At 44.1% G+C, this 14,355-nt stretch overlaps 1 protein-coding gene and 1 long non-coding RNA gene across 5 annotated transcripts in view; one reads left to right on the top strand and one right to left on the bottom strand.

Annotated features, from left to right (window-relative positions):
- Window positions 1–8,330, top strand: part of LOC144280820 (uncharacterized) — a 52,179-nt gene extending 43,849 nt beyond the window's left edge. For both annotated transcript variants that reach the window (XR_013349224.1, XR_013349225.1), the window contains one exon: window positions 8,222–8,330. This is a non-coding gene — a long non-coding RNA (uncharacterized LOC144280820). The remainder of the gene's footprint in view (window positions 1–8,221) is intronic.
- RPIA (ribose 5-phosphate isomerase A) overlaps window positions 1–14,004 on the bottom strand; it is a 30,515-nt gene extending 16,511 nt beyond the window's left edge. The window contains exons 1-3 of one of the 3 annotated variants that reach the window (XM_077843223.1): window positions 13,392–14,004; window positions 5,647–5,707; window positions 4,146–4,201 (exon numbers count right to left, since the gene is read on the bottom strand). In XM_077843223.1, the coding sequence (XP_077699349.1) occupies window positions 4,146–4,201; window positions 5,647–5,707; window positions 13,392–13,676 (402 nt within the window). In that variant the 5' untranslated portion in view covers window positions 13,677–14,004. The remainder of the gene's footprint in view (window positions 1–4,145; window positions 4,202–5,646; window positions 5,708–13,391) is intronic. The other 2 variants (XM_077843222.1, XM_077843224.1) reach the window with 2 other exon arrangements.
- Window positions 14,005–14,355: the final 351 nt, after the last annotated feature.

Here is a 14,355-nt window from a genome sequence, read left to right as displayed (position 1 = left end):
TGTTATGGCAGTCCTAAGAAACCAATATGCTAACTTCAACACAACAGCCCAATTGTGGGGGTACTGACCCAACACTGGCTCAGTCAGCACAAATGCAGTCACAGGTGCTCAACTAAGATTAGCATCTGCTGGGTACCAGATACTCTGAGCTCACAAGTTACGGATCTCCTTAGGGGGCATAGAGCAGACACCCCTGTCTGCCTCTTCTAGCTCTAGAAAAGTTCAGGGAGCAATAAAGCTAATGACTAGCTTGTGCTTTTAGAAAAAAGACAGGAACCAGTGCCTTGTCACTGCAATCCCACAAATGGGCCCCCAGAAGCCTCTAGTGACTACGGACAGTGGCATGTGGCAGAGACCAGCAGTTCTGTTATTCAAAAATTTCACAATAAAATCTGAGAGTCTGTATTTTCCCTTCTATCATCTAATTGAGGTGCACTGAAGGCTGATGCAAAAAATAAACACTGTTTTTGGCTCAGACCAGATCTGGCTTTTAAATACGTTTTTCTATTGTCCTCTTTCAAAAACTTTTAACTTTAAAGGAAAAATCTACCAAAAAATCCTTTAAATCCCTATAGGTTTATTTGTTTAGAAAGTAGAACATAAAAAAATTTAACTTTTTCAATCATTTCAGGAGATTGCATCTGGCAATCCTGAAAGTCTTCAACTTTTTTTTTTTAATTTTTTATTTATTTATGATAGTCACACACAGAGAGAGAGAGAGGCAGAGACACAGGCAGAGGGAGAAGCAGGCTCCATGCACCGGGAGCCTGACATGGGATTCGATCCCGGGTCTCCAGGATCGCGCCCTGGGCCAAAGGCAGGCGCCAAACCGCTGCGCCACCCCGGGATCCCCATCTGGCTGAACTTAATGCAAAATAAGTTTGGGTATGAGGGGGAAAAAACAAAACAGTAACTCTGAACAAGTGAATTTTTAAAAGCCCTGTGAATTGTGAATGATTCCACTGAATCTACTGAAACTGGCCAGCATTTTCCAGTCTAAGTACATTGTCATCACTTACCACCATAAAATATAGGTGGGTAAGGTGGATGTTATTTTTAAAACACAGAATTAAACCTCCAATTAAAGATAGCAATTTGAAAACCTCTCTTTGGCTCAGCTTTTTCCCAAAAACCTCTCTAAAACTGTAATAAAGGAAATTTTCTAAAACACAAACAAAAAGAGGAGAAAACCATACCAAACTTTTAAAAGCAGGACCACTTGTAAACAATGGTAACTAGCAAAAATGAAAAAGACAAATCCTAAGGCAGTACTGCAAGAAGCTAAGAAACAACCAAACAAATATCACAGAAACTCCCAAAAGGTTCAGGGCTGCATGGTACTGCAACCTTCAGGAAGCAGACAGTGGGAGTAAAAGAGGGAATACTGGCTCAAAGAGTATGAAGAACCTGCTGTATCTCTCTCCACTACTCCCAAAGCAGCATGTTTATTCTCTGGAGAAGGTCAAAGAGCAGGACTCAAGACTGGCTACAGGCATAGCTGAAGACAAGATTACTCTATCAGCAAGCTCTTACTGCACAGCAGCTACCCCAAAACTCAGAGGCTTAAAAGAGTGAATATTGAGCAGGCATTTCCCCAAAGATATCCAGACAGCTAAGAGACACAAGAAAAGATGTTTAACATCACTCATCATCAAAGATATTGCAAAATATTGTAGATTCTTCTTTCCCAACTATCACAGGTACTTCACTAAAAACTCAAAGCAAGATTATATCCAGAAAAATGGCAGATGTCTTCTAGCCCTTTTCACCTACTTGGATCCCAGGACACAGGCAGCCAGGCATACTCCTCCAAAGGGGTGCTGACCAGACTTCTCTCAGAAACTGAGCAGCCAGAAGACAAATAATCTGACATCAGGAGTTCCCCAACATGAGGGCCTAGCAGATGAGTCTGAAACAAAGACCACTTTCATCCTATGAGCTAATTTCTAATCAGCTTCTTAGTCTACCAGTCTTCAAAATGAGCAAATAGCTAAAGAAGGCCAGAATAAGAAATGACCAAGGCAACCGAACAACATTTTGACTGTGTTTCGTTGGTTTGTCAAAGCTCTGAATTAGGGATCCCTGGGTGGCGCAGCGGTTTAGCGCCTGCCTTTGGCCCAGGGCACGATCCTGGAGACCCGGGATCGAATCCCACGTCAGGCTCCCGGTGCATGGAGCCTGCTTCTCCCTCTGCCTATGTCTCTGCCTCTCTCTCTCTCTCTGTGTGACTATCATAAATAAATAAAAATTAAAAAAAAAAAAAAATTTAAAAAAAAAAAAACAAAGCTCTGAATTATATGCAAAAAAGAGTAAATTATGAATTATATGCAAAAAAGAGTATATAAATTATAATTCCAACAAACTTAAAAAAAAAACCTTTGAGAAAACAGATATTTAAGAAGAAAATCTTACAACAAAAACAAAATCACCATTAATAACTTCATGGAGATAAGGGAAAGCTGAACTCATTAAACAATTTTTTTAAAAAAACCTCTCAGACAATAAAAGTAGATTTTATTTGAAATTAAACGTAAGAGTAAAATAAGCTCCATAGAAGGCTTAGAAAAGACAAAGCTAAAAGATAATAGGACGTAATAGGCCACAAGCACCAAGGATACACAACAAGCATCCTAGAAAGACCAGAAAAAAACAGAAGCAAGAAAATTAAAGCAATAATGGAAAAAAACTCACCCAAATCAAAGAGTGTGAATCTGCAGAATGAAATGTCCCAGCAAGTGCTTAGCAGAGTGGATAAAAAACAAACCCACAGTAAGACACAGTATGGTGAAATTTCAGAATACTGGACATGAAGAAAAGATAATATAAGAGTATAAAGGTGCAGAGAGAGGAAAAAAAAATAGGTTTCAGGGGCACATGGGTAGCACAGTGGGTTAAGTAGTGCACTTGATCTCAGGTCTTGACCTCAGCATTGAGTTCAATCCCCACACTGGGGCTTTAAAAACAAATAAATAAAATTTTAAAAAATGGTTTCACACAAAGAACCAAGAATAGAATGTCATCAAGCTCCTCAACAGCAAAGTGAAAATCAGAAGATAACAGAAACAATAAAGATATGCCTTTAAAATTCCTCAGAAATGACTTTACATGTAATTCTCTAAGTCATAAAACCAACTTCAAGAAAGAGTAGAATAAAGACATTTTCAGACTTCCAAATGCCCACAATTTGCATACCACACACCTGGATAGCTACCTGAAGGATGTGCTTCAACAAAACTGAAGGAAACAAAGCAAAAGGTTAGGGAGGGGTGAGTGAGGAAAAACAGGACCAAGAGACAGGACAATCCAAAAAAGAAGAGAAAGACAGTTCCTGATTGCAAAGGGGGACTCCAAGACAACAGCCAAGTACAACTGCCACAGCATTCCCAATCCCAATGACCCAGAGGCTTGGCCAAAATGAAATGGGTGCAGTGGAATACCCAGAAAGAAGTATCTGAAAGAAGTGAGAGTTTCCCATCTGGGTAAGAGAGTCTGGGGTGGAATTAGTAAGGAGTGTATAGACAACCAAGCAAGTAAAAAAAAAAAAAAAAAAAAACAAAAAAAAAAAAAAAAAAAAAAAAAAACAAAGGCAACACTTACTTTCAGGAAAACGAAATTAATGGGCAGGTAAGAAGGAGTAATCACAGTATACTACATGGCTCGGCCATAGTCTGCTGATCACAATTCTGCACACACTGAGTAACGCCTCAACAAAAGGTGACTATACTGGAACGTTGGGAGAGAGGGCCGTGTGTGAACTGGGAAAGCAAGGATGTAAAAATTAAGCAAACACCCATCTTCCATTCATTCATCCATTCAGTAGAGAATTATCCCACCAAGTTGAAAAAAAATTTTTTAAGTAGCAAGAAAAGCATGCAGTTTCCAGATATTGGAGCAAATGTCCAACCAGCAAAGAGTTTTAAAACTCTCCATACACTATACTGTGTCTAACACACAGAATACACTGAAATATTGCATCCAAAGCCACACTTCTGAAGAGCAATCCTCAGTAAATCAGCTGCTTTCCTGCTCCTGGCTCTCACCTAAAACAACTCTGGTGCACAACCCAAAGCCACACCTCCATGTCCTCAGGGACCCAGGAGATTCAGCAGCAAGTGCCAAGATGCAGAATGGAAAGCAAGACCTACCTGGAAGGAGGTGGGAATGCAGACAAGGTTCAGATTCTCTTGTTTCACTCTTTCAGCTGTAGAGACAAAAGACTTGTTGGTGGCTTTTCACTCTCCTCACTTTACGTTTCTTGTCACATGCACATTTGCTCAATCCAAGAGAAAAGGAAAGGTTTATCCCCCACTGACAGCTGCTTTTTTTTTTTTTTTTTTTTTTTGACAGCTGCCTTTTATTCTGGGTCCCCAGCCTTGGTGAAAATGCTGGCAAACAAACATGGAGTACACAGGACAGGGACACTAGATAGCTCAGGCATAAATACTAACTGCAACAAGAGCAGTGTCATGTTTGCTACTATAACATGCCTGGCAATGTTCAAAGACCTTTGTACATGTAAACTCTTAATCTTAACAACCCAAAGGTAAGTTGCTATTATTATACCCATTTTACAGATGAGGAAACTGAGACACAAATTCCAGTCACCAGGTAGTTACATGGCTAATAGGTGGCAGAGCTGAGCTATGATCCCCCAGTCTAGCTCCAGTCTTAACTATTTCCTTATAATGCCTTTCACAGAAAAAGAGTACTTTACTTTTACATTTAGTAAAAAATATAATCATGTGTAGGCCCCAAAGGGTGGTTAAACAAGGTTTACTTATTCATTTTGGGTTTGTACTTTGCTGGGGGGGGGGGGTTGTCTTAAGGAAATAACTATCTTATTAAAATGTTAAGTCTTTTTAATCATTAGGTCTGCATCATGGGAGGTTCAGAAGGCACTACTATGAGACCCACAGTAATCCCTGTGCCCTAAAATCCTCCACACCCTCACTGCTAAGGGAGAAGGGTATGCAACACTAAAGCCCAGGTTAAGCCAGTGAGAAGAATTCCAGAAGCCCTCACGCCAGCACCATAAACACTCTTTTAAAGACACAGTGTTCCTGGACTTTGTCTCCTGAGCACTGCCCCTTGGCACCTAGAAGCAATCAGCAGTCAGGCAAGCCTCTCCTCTGAGCTCTGTTTTAACAAACAAAGCAGGGTAGTAAAACCTGTTGAGCAGCCATAGGGACTGATAATTCCTGAACCTTTCCTAAGCTCAGAGACACCCTAATCAGAACGGAAGTCAGCACCTGCAAGAACCAGCCACCAACTTCAGATGCCTCAAATCCACACCAGGGTCACGGACAGGGCAAGCCTGCTCTGAGCTCAATCTGTCTATCTGAGATGACCTGAGGAACCCAAAGGCTTTAGAAAGCTTGCCTCAGGGACTCCAGGGTCCCACATAGGACCACTGATGAGAATTAAAATACTGTTGAGACCTCATCTTAAATCAGCTCCCACCCTCCAAATGAGCAGAGTACAAAAAGTCAGGCATCCCCTAATGTTGGTTGAAGAAGCCAAAAATACCCCTCAGAGATGAGCAGAGTTGGGCAGGTGCCAAATCTGTGCCCCATCTCCTCCCCCTCCTCTCCATCCCCACTCCCACCACCCCACACAAAACATCCAGTGGACTGACCAAGGGCATACCTATTCGCTGCACAGCATGAACAATTGTAGAGCCACTTCCAATTCCTAGTACTTGGTTATTCTGCCAAAAAAAAGAGAGAGAGAGAGAGAAACCCAAAACTCATTAATACTGTATTTTACTCCCTCTTTAGCCCCCTTTCTGGATCAATTCACCAACATCAGTACAAAGTAGGTACTATGCCCGTTTTACAGAAACATAAGCACTGAACAGACCACTTCAGAGCTGTCCTTTATCCTAGTGCCCAAGGTGATTTATCAGCAGCACCCTCCTCCCTTTATGTCTGACCCTAGTATCACCATTTCCTCCTGTTAAAAAGATAAACTGAAGCACATTAAAAATTTTAAGTTTATTTGAGCAAATTGGGCAGTATCCAATCTAGCAGACAGAAAGGAGCTCTAAGGAACTATACAAAATGAAAAAACTTTTATAGCCAGAGGAAGTATGAACAAGGAAGTCATAGCAGGCAGAAAAGCAGACTGGTTATTGCCATGTTACTTTTCTTCAGGGAATGGCAGGGGCCTCTCAGGCAGATTACCTAACTAATGCTGATCAGACAATTTCTGACTAATTTAACATTCCATTTCTGGGAGAGTTGAAACAGTAATTAAGTCTCCTCTTTAGTGACATGAGCTTAGCACAAGTGACTCAATTTGGAGCCTGCTGTCCTGTTTATAACAAAAGAAAATCTCACTATGATAGGTTTCCCCTTGCCAAATAAGTGTTTAATCAGCTGCTGGAACTCTAAGAAATTTGACATGAAATATTTCAGCATGCTGAACTTCCCGAAGTTGCTTATTCAAAGTGAGGTTGTGTAGGCGGGTAACTGATATTGCTAAATTATTAAAAAAAAAAAAAAAAATCATGAAACTGTTACAATCTGTTCACAGGGAAAACTCAAGAACCATAAATTCATATGCAGTCAGGAAATGTTCAAATGAATTTACAAGATCTTTGGAGTAATCTGTTGAATCTCATAAAACAATTAATTTGCATTTCAATTGACAGAAACTATTTGCATTAAGAGTGTTCTACAAATTCAAGTCTCTCTCTAGGATTGTAAATAGACTACTGGAGGCTAAGGTACACAAAACACCTTCAGGAAGCAGCACTCCAATGAAAGGATATCCAAGAATCTCTTTTCTTCATTTCCAAGTCTTAAATGTTTCCTTCTAGGGCCGAATACTTCTTTAAAGTGGGGAGGCACACCTGAGTGGCTCAGTGGGTTAAGCATCAGACTCAGCTCAGGTCATGATCTCAGGGTCCTGCTCAACGGGAGTCTGCTTCTCCCCCACCCATCCCCATCATGCAGATGCACACTCTCTCTCAAATAAATAAATAAATAAATAAATAAATAAGTAAGTAAATCTTGGGACACCTGGGTGCGGTGCCTCGGCACTTGAGTGTCTGCCTTTGGCTCAGGGCATGATCCTGGAGTCTGGGATCGAGTCCCACATTGGGCTCCCTGAGATGAGCCTGCTTCTCCCTCTGCCTATGTCTGACTCTCTCTGTGTGTCTCTCATGAATAAAGAAATAAATCTTTAAAATAAATAAATAGATAGATCGATACATAGATAATAAATAAATAAATAATCTTTAAAGTGGGGATAACTGGTCCTGAGGTCACAAGGGGTTGTGGTAAGATCTGACTCATATTAACTCATATTAACATTTATAAATCTTCTTGGTAGGTGCTGAATTAAATAGTAGCTGCTGCTTTGGTTTTTAGCTCTTTTGCCTTAGACTGGCAGGCAGGAAGTTGCTTAGGAACTGAGTGAGCTCCACATTAGTTCCTAATTGTACTACCCTGACACTTTTGCTGTTTGTGGTCTAACTGACTTTGGCGGTTCCTAGTCTGCTCTTAGGGACTTTCCCCCTTTCTTAAAATGGCAGGCTCAGTAGTGTGATGCCTGCTTCTTGACCTTTGTACTCATAAATACTCCCTTACACATTTCCCTACTGCAGATAAAGACTATTTCTCATAATCCTAACTAAGCCTCACCCTCTTCCCATATTCTGAGGCAGGCTTTTGCAAAATGGGGACCTTCTGACATCAACTGGTCAGATGCTAATGTGGTCTGGTATTTCAAACCCTCTGCCATTCCCCTGAGACAGGGAAAGTGAAGAGACTCCACGAAAAAAAAAAACTGCTTTTTTTCATGATTCTATTCTTGCTAGGACCTGCACCACCACCCTAAACATACCTTATGGTACAGATAACATATCTCGTAAAGTCAAGGAGTTAATGATATCTTTAGAGTCTTCCAGAACAACAGATAACATCTAAGGAGTGACTGGGCGGGGTCATCACAAAGGGTTTTCCAAGACCACAGACTCCAGACAAGGCCCTGGCTCCAGGGCATAAGTGACTTATAAAGGACACCTGAGCACTCAACCTTGTTTTGACCAGTTCCTGGACGCCTGAGAGGCACATACACTGAGGCCACTGCCCTCAATTAAAAACCCCAGCCTCCAAGAAAAGACAAGACTTTCTCCTTTCCTTACTGAATCTCCAGACACTCGTCTGCCATACTCTATCACTCATGGTATTCAAACTCTGCTTTTACTTCCTACCAGCTCAAATTTGGCTTTGATCCTGTGTGAAGCCAAGGACCCTCTTGGCTGGTCCTATGGTACCCCCTCTGGTTCCCTGGAGCTGGCCAGACTGCACCGCCCTAAAGAAAAGATAACTTAAAAAAATTTTTTTAATTTAAATTCAATTTGCCAACATATTTGATTTGCCATCAAATGCCCATCACTCCCCTCCCCCTTTGTTTCCCAGAGTTTTGGGTTTCTCATGGTTTGTCTTCTAATTGAAAAGGTAACTTTAAATGTTACTTCAGGCTCTCCACCTTCTGCTGATTTCAGGGAGGCTCTAGATGGTGGGCTTGATGTCCCCGAGGCTTCCCTGTGATACCACCAGCCTGACAGTGCCTGTGGTCAGTCCCTTGTCTTCTAGATATTAAACTTATGTGAAAAGTCATTGAAGCTAGAAAACTCTGCTTTTCACTCTTAAGGTGTACCTAGGCTCTGTGTTTTTTGTGGGGCTCTTCCTTTCTGACTGCCCCTGGGGTTGGCCAGTACTCACCTACAGACCATTTTTGTAAAGCCAGCTTAAACTGCACACTGTAAGTAAGGCAAATCTTTTGCCTGATACAAAACAGGAAGTGTTAAAAAAAAACAAAACAAAAAGTCCCAACATGGAGTCACTTAGGCTAAGCCCCAGGTCACCAAACCAAGACATGACTTAATTAGATTTTTGGCTGCTCACAAAATGAAATCTTAAGCCATTAAGACTTGTCCAATCAGCACTAGCTAGGTTATCTGCCTGAGAGACCCCTGCCGTCCCCTATAAAGAAAGTGACCTTGTAATAACCAACCTGCTTTCATGCCTAGTACAACTTCTTAGTGCCTGCCCCTTCTGGCTATAAGTCTTTCATTTTGTACAGCTCCTTGGCACTCCACTCTGGGCTAGGTTGGATGCTGCCTGATTCATGAATCACTGAATAAAACCAATAGATCTTTAAAATTTACTCAGTGGAATTTTGTTTTTTAATATTTTGTAGGAGGAAGAAAAGTCCTGGAGGCAACTCGGGCCAAACCCAGAGCTACAGCCAACACCCCTCACTTCCCAGAGGACAAAGGCCACAGGGTATCCAATGCCAGCCCCTGGGCCCATACCTTCTATGGTCCTTCTCAAAGACTACATCTCAAACTATGAAAGATTAGAAAAAACGACCAAATGTGGAGGGAGCTACAAAAAATAAATCAAATGCTAATATTCCAGCAACTGAAGCACTTCTAACTGGGCCTCCCCTACCTACAGGGGTCTTCACCCATCAGCTTCTGTTTGAAAGCTGATGGAAATCACTTTGACTAGCTCATAGTTCCCTAGTCAACAAAAATACCAAGGAGCCTCAGAGCAGAACTTGTTCTAGGTCAGAATTCCATCTTCAGTGATGCTCTCAAGAAGGCAATGAATGCATCTAGTCATCATTTAGCTACCTGGGCAGACCTCCACAGCAAGGCCTTCCAGACAAGTGAATGATATGTCAAAATGTTCAAAACAGCTGAATATCTGAATATGTAAACATCTTCAAGTAATGAGAAAATTACTTAATTTACCATTGCCTACGTAGGCTCGACCTGACTCTCACACCTGACCTGAAGCCCATAGCTCTAGCTCTATAGTAATCCAACTGCCAGAATCCTCTTTATCAACACTCATGTCACTCACAAACTCCCAGCAGGCAGGAAGCACACAGATGAACTTTGGTGAGTCAGACAGGCTCAATGTGAGGCTCTTTCCTTGGCTTCTGGAGGAGGCCAGGAAATTGCAGGGACCTGCCAGGCCCAAAGCTCTTCACCCATAAGGGCCTCCTACCTTGGAGTCAAATGACTGGCCCAGGAATCAGTGTCCTCGCCAAAACAAAACAGAGACAGCCAAAGGCTGCCTGTGAGGTGGCCCAATAGTAGACAGCTGCCAAACAAGCTCTGCTGGAGAAGCAGGCCCCTTCTGATGGGTAATACTAAATCACATGTCATACATGCAACACTGGAACTTCACTCACTGTGTTGAGGTTCACTTGGAAATACTACTTCTGCTGATCAACTGGAGTCACTAGTCACCAACCTCTTCAAGCTAAGCCAGTCAAAAAACAAAGCCAGGGACGCCTGGGTGGCTCAGTGGTTGGGCGCCTGCCTTCCGCACAGGTCACGATCCCAGGATCAGGGATTGAGTCCCTCCCTCATCAGGGAGCCTGCTTCTCCCTCTGCCTGAGTCTCTGCCTCTCTCTGTCTGTGTCTCTCAGTAATAAATAAATAAATCTTTTAAAAAAGAAAAAAACAAAGCCAGGCTCCAAAGAGAACAAAGGGAGCTACAGACCTTCAGGAGAACATGGCCCTGCATGGTAACCCATCCTGGGTGGCTATACTCCCAGAGATAGGCAGATCTGAGTTCAGAGCGGCTACCCAAAGGATTTAGCTTTTGTAAATCACCAAATTTTCCATCCGTCCAGATGTAGAAGTGGTCACCACAATGGAACACCAATGGGCGAGGGAACTGGAAACCCTACAGTCCAGAGAGTCTAAGCAAAGGGCCACCAATAACCCCATATTTGTGTCCACATTCCACACAACTCAACAAACATTTACCAGGCGGCCCCCTTGTGACCAACACTGGGTGAGGATAAGGTTAACCATCCACTAAGAGCTTACTGTTTAGGGGAACAGGAGAGATAAACATACAGATGACTAGTACCTAAGAAACCATTAAACTTCTAAGAGGTATAAAGGGCTACAAAATCAAAGACATCTTCCCCAACTTAGGAAGCTAAGGAAAAACTAAAAGGAGGAAAGAGTCTTTGAATCAAATCCTAAAGGACACATATGATTTTAACCAGCAAGGTCAGAGGACAAGAAAGAGCATTCTAAGTAGAGTTTAGTGATATTAAAACGCACGCTATATGCCAGTATATATTTTCCAATGTTCTGGTGCATGGAGGAAAAAGGATTATAGAAAGAAACAAGACTGGGCTTCAAGAGAAAAATCACAGTCTGTCATCTGTGTGTCCTCTCAATCTGATTCAGTACCTGGCTCATAACAGATACTTTAGTTATGCTATGCCAATATTAGGATGAGACCACCTGAGGGCCACTATGACAAGAGCAGATGAGCGCTTCAGAAGATAACAGTGCATCATGTGGGAGGTTGGCAGAGGCGACAGGATAAAGGCAACTGTAATCTTCTGGCCAAGGGAGAGTCTCAACTAGGAAAGGTGATAGGTCAAAGGGAAGGGTCAGCTCTAACAACATGCCAAAAGTAGAACCAATGGGACTCCACACTTGACCATCTCAATAAACTTATACAAGTGAGTAAACAATTTCAAGACACAAAGTACTAGAGGAAAACATGGCTTAGATGGAGCAAAAGACACCCCCCCTCCCCCCCCAAAAAAAGGGCATCCAGCTAAGGCACATGACTATGATAATTAGGCACATGACTACGTTTAATTCATATATAGATCTGAATTAATTATCCTGTTTACAAAGTATCCAGGCCCTGATTTTCTTTCTCTCTGCAGCCACATTTCTGGCCACCACACCAATTTCCTGACATTAGGCCCTCAAATACCTGATAGGCCCTGACATTAGGCCCTCAAATACCTGATAAATGGATAAAATGAATACATCAACATTTAAGAGCAGAAAATAGAAAATTCAGGTAATGTTAGCATCTCAGGAAGAAGTTTGGTAGGGAAAGTAGGTGCAACTGAGATTGGAGTGAGGTGCCTCCAAAAGGCTAAAGAAGATCTCTCCGTGATCGCCTGGTAATTTCACAGAATAATGTGGCTGGAATCCAGTGTTTTGTAGCTCTAGCCTGAGGTGGGGGTTTGCAGATTTTTATGTAAGCAAAATACATTATAAAGAGAAAGTCACCAAGATTTTCAACACCAAATATTAATGTAACCAGGTTAATAGGGATACTAAGATATGAGACTTCTCTAGCTGTACAGATTTCATTCACCCATCTATTAATCATTCCCTTTATACAGACATTTTAAAAATTTCAGGTTACTGTCCCAATTTTATAGCAGAGACACTGAATCCTAATAGTAGAGCCAGACTACACATTCTGCATTGTCTCTGCGAATTCCCATAGAAAACTCCACTACTAACCAGACTTGGAACAAACTACACCAAAAACAGAGCAGCTAGGGAACTGGTGGAAGGGTACTGGAGCAGCAGTCACTCCGTTTGGGTTCCGGAGGATCCTCTGCCATTCCTTCTACAGCACATGCTGACCCACAGGTTGTCACACTGGGTCCCTCCCACTTGGTCAAGCTACGGAAGATCAAACATCATCTATGCGAAGTAACTCTGTACACCGAAGCATTAACAAATGTAAAGAACTATCATGAGAGGAGAAAGGGAATCTGAAACCACTTTCTAAGAAACAGAAGAGACAAAAGGCCAGCAAAGCCAAGGAAACTCCACCAAAGGGCAGAGATACTCCACTTGGCTCCACGGAAGTACCATAATTAAGACAATTAACTTGACAGATGACAATAAATCCACTCAGGTTAAGAGACTCCACTGAATAGCACCACACCCAACACGACCTCGCGGGTAACAGCTAAACTTTGTGCCCTAACCTTAAAGAATAGTTTTTTTTTTTTTTCTCCAGAATTCATGGGTCCACCCAGCCTGTCAAAGGCAGGAGGTTTAAAGCCCAGGTCTCCCCTCTTTGGCTGTCTCCTTCACTGGCGAGCACACTCAGGACCGGGCGGGCGACAAGCTCAAGATAAACCTCCTTGTTGTGAAATTTCAAAGCGATTTTCAAACCAGCTCTCCACCGGCTTCCCTGCGTAGTAAAGAGAAGTGAGGCTCTCTTGGCAGCCCCAGAACTCACCATTTTCCATTTGTTAGTAAAGAAGCCCCACGGCAAATCCCCTCCAGCGCCACTCCAAGCACATCAGGCACCACCAGACGCCACTTTGCAAAGTGTTACCCGGCCGGATAAGGAGTCCTTTAGAAAGCTCAACTTTTGGGGAGACTCGCCCGCCCCCCATCGATCTCACATCTAAAAGACGTTTAAGAAGCAAGGAGAAGGGAAGCCCTAAACCCGGGTGCAGGGAACACCCTCTCCCCTCTCACGCAGCCCTCGCCCTGGCTCCAGCAGCAGCCGGAGCGCGCAACACGAGCCCATCGCGCCGAGCGCGGAAGCCCCACGCCGGGAGCCGCTCACCCTCACGTGGTTCTCCACCGCCGCGCGCCCCGCCAGCTTCTTGGCCTCCTCGGCCTTGGACATCGTAGAGGGGGCCGGGCAGGCGCTGCTGGCGTCTCCGCCGTAGGTTCCTGTGTTGACGATGCCCGCACGGGTCCCGGACTGCGCGCGCCCAGGAGGCTGCACGTGCGAACCCAGGACGGCCCAGCTGTTCCCGCCTCCGCCAGAGGCCGCACCCCCGGCCCGCCCGGGCAGCGGGGCCAGGACCCGCCCGTAGAGGGTGCTGAAGGGCCCGGGGCGCTGCATCCCGACGCCTAGCTCCAGCCTCCGCCGCGGTCCCGCCCCCGGCTCGTCCGGAAGTCGGGTGACTGACGCACACGGCCCGCGCCAGCTACTGCTGGGGTCCTTGCTGGGAAGTGTAGTTCTATGGCTTCGGCAGTCCAGACCCACGCACCAGCCTGGACTACCAGTCCCACAATGCTGAGCGACCGGGACGCAAATAGCCGCCGACGGGCCTGGGCGCGCTGGGGCCGAGATCGGAATCTAGTTGTGACACTTAGCAGAGCTGTGTTTACGCTGCCCTTGCGTGGGTCCCGGGGATATTCGTCCGCCCTCGCAACCGAGAAGGGAATGGGAGCTGATCTTGTCGTTTTTCTTACCAGTAAGAAAGTGGCCGTGGACAAGTCCTGAGGCCAGTCGCTGTTCTGGTAGACGTCGCCCCCTTTTGAGAGTGACTTTTCTAGACACTCCCCAGCGAAACGCACATGCGGTTTGGCAGGCTTGTTATTGGACAGGGAACAACTCAGGTTCAGCTGCCCCCTGCTGGAAAATCAACATTCGAGAGACAAGTGATGGGGACGGGGGGGGGGGGGGGGGGCGAGAAAGGTTGCTTTACTCAGAAAGCCAGCAACCTGGGAGGGTGATAGACTACGGTCTCAAAGATGGTCCTCCCCGATCAGGCGAAGCCGGAGTGTTTTAAAGTGGA

This window comes from Canis aureus, chromosome 12, assembly GCF_053574225.1.
Source record: "Canis aureus isolate CA01 chromosome 12, VMU_Caureus_v.1.0, whole genome shotgun sequence".
Taxonomy (NCBI): Eukaryota; Metazoa; Chordata; class Mammalia; order Carnivora; family Canidae; genus Canis; species Canis aureus.
The sequence above is the reverse complement of the archived record's forward strand: the minus strand, read 5'-3'. Positions and strand labels throughout refer to the sequence as shown.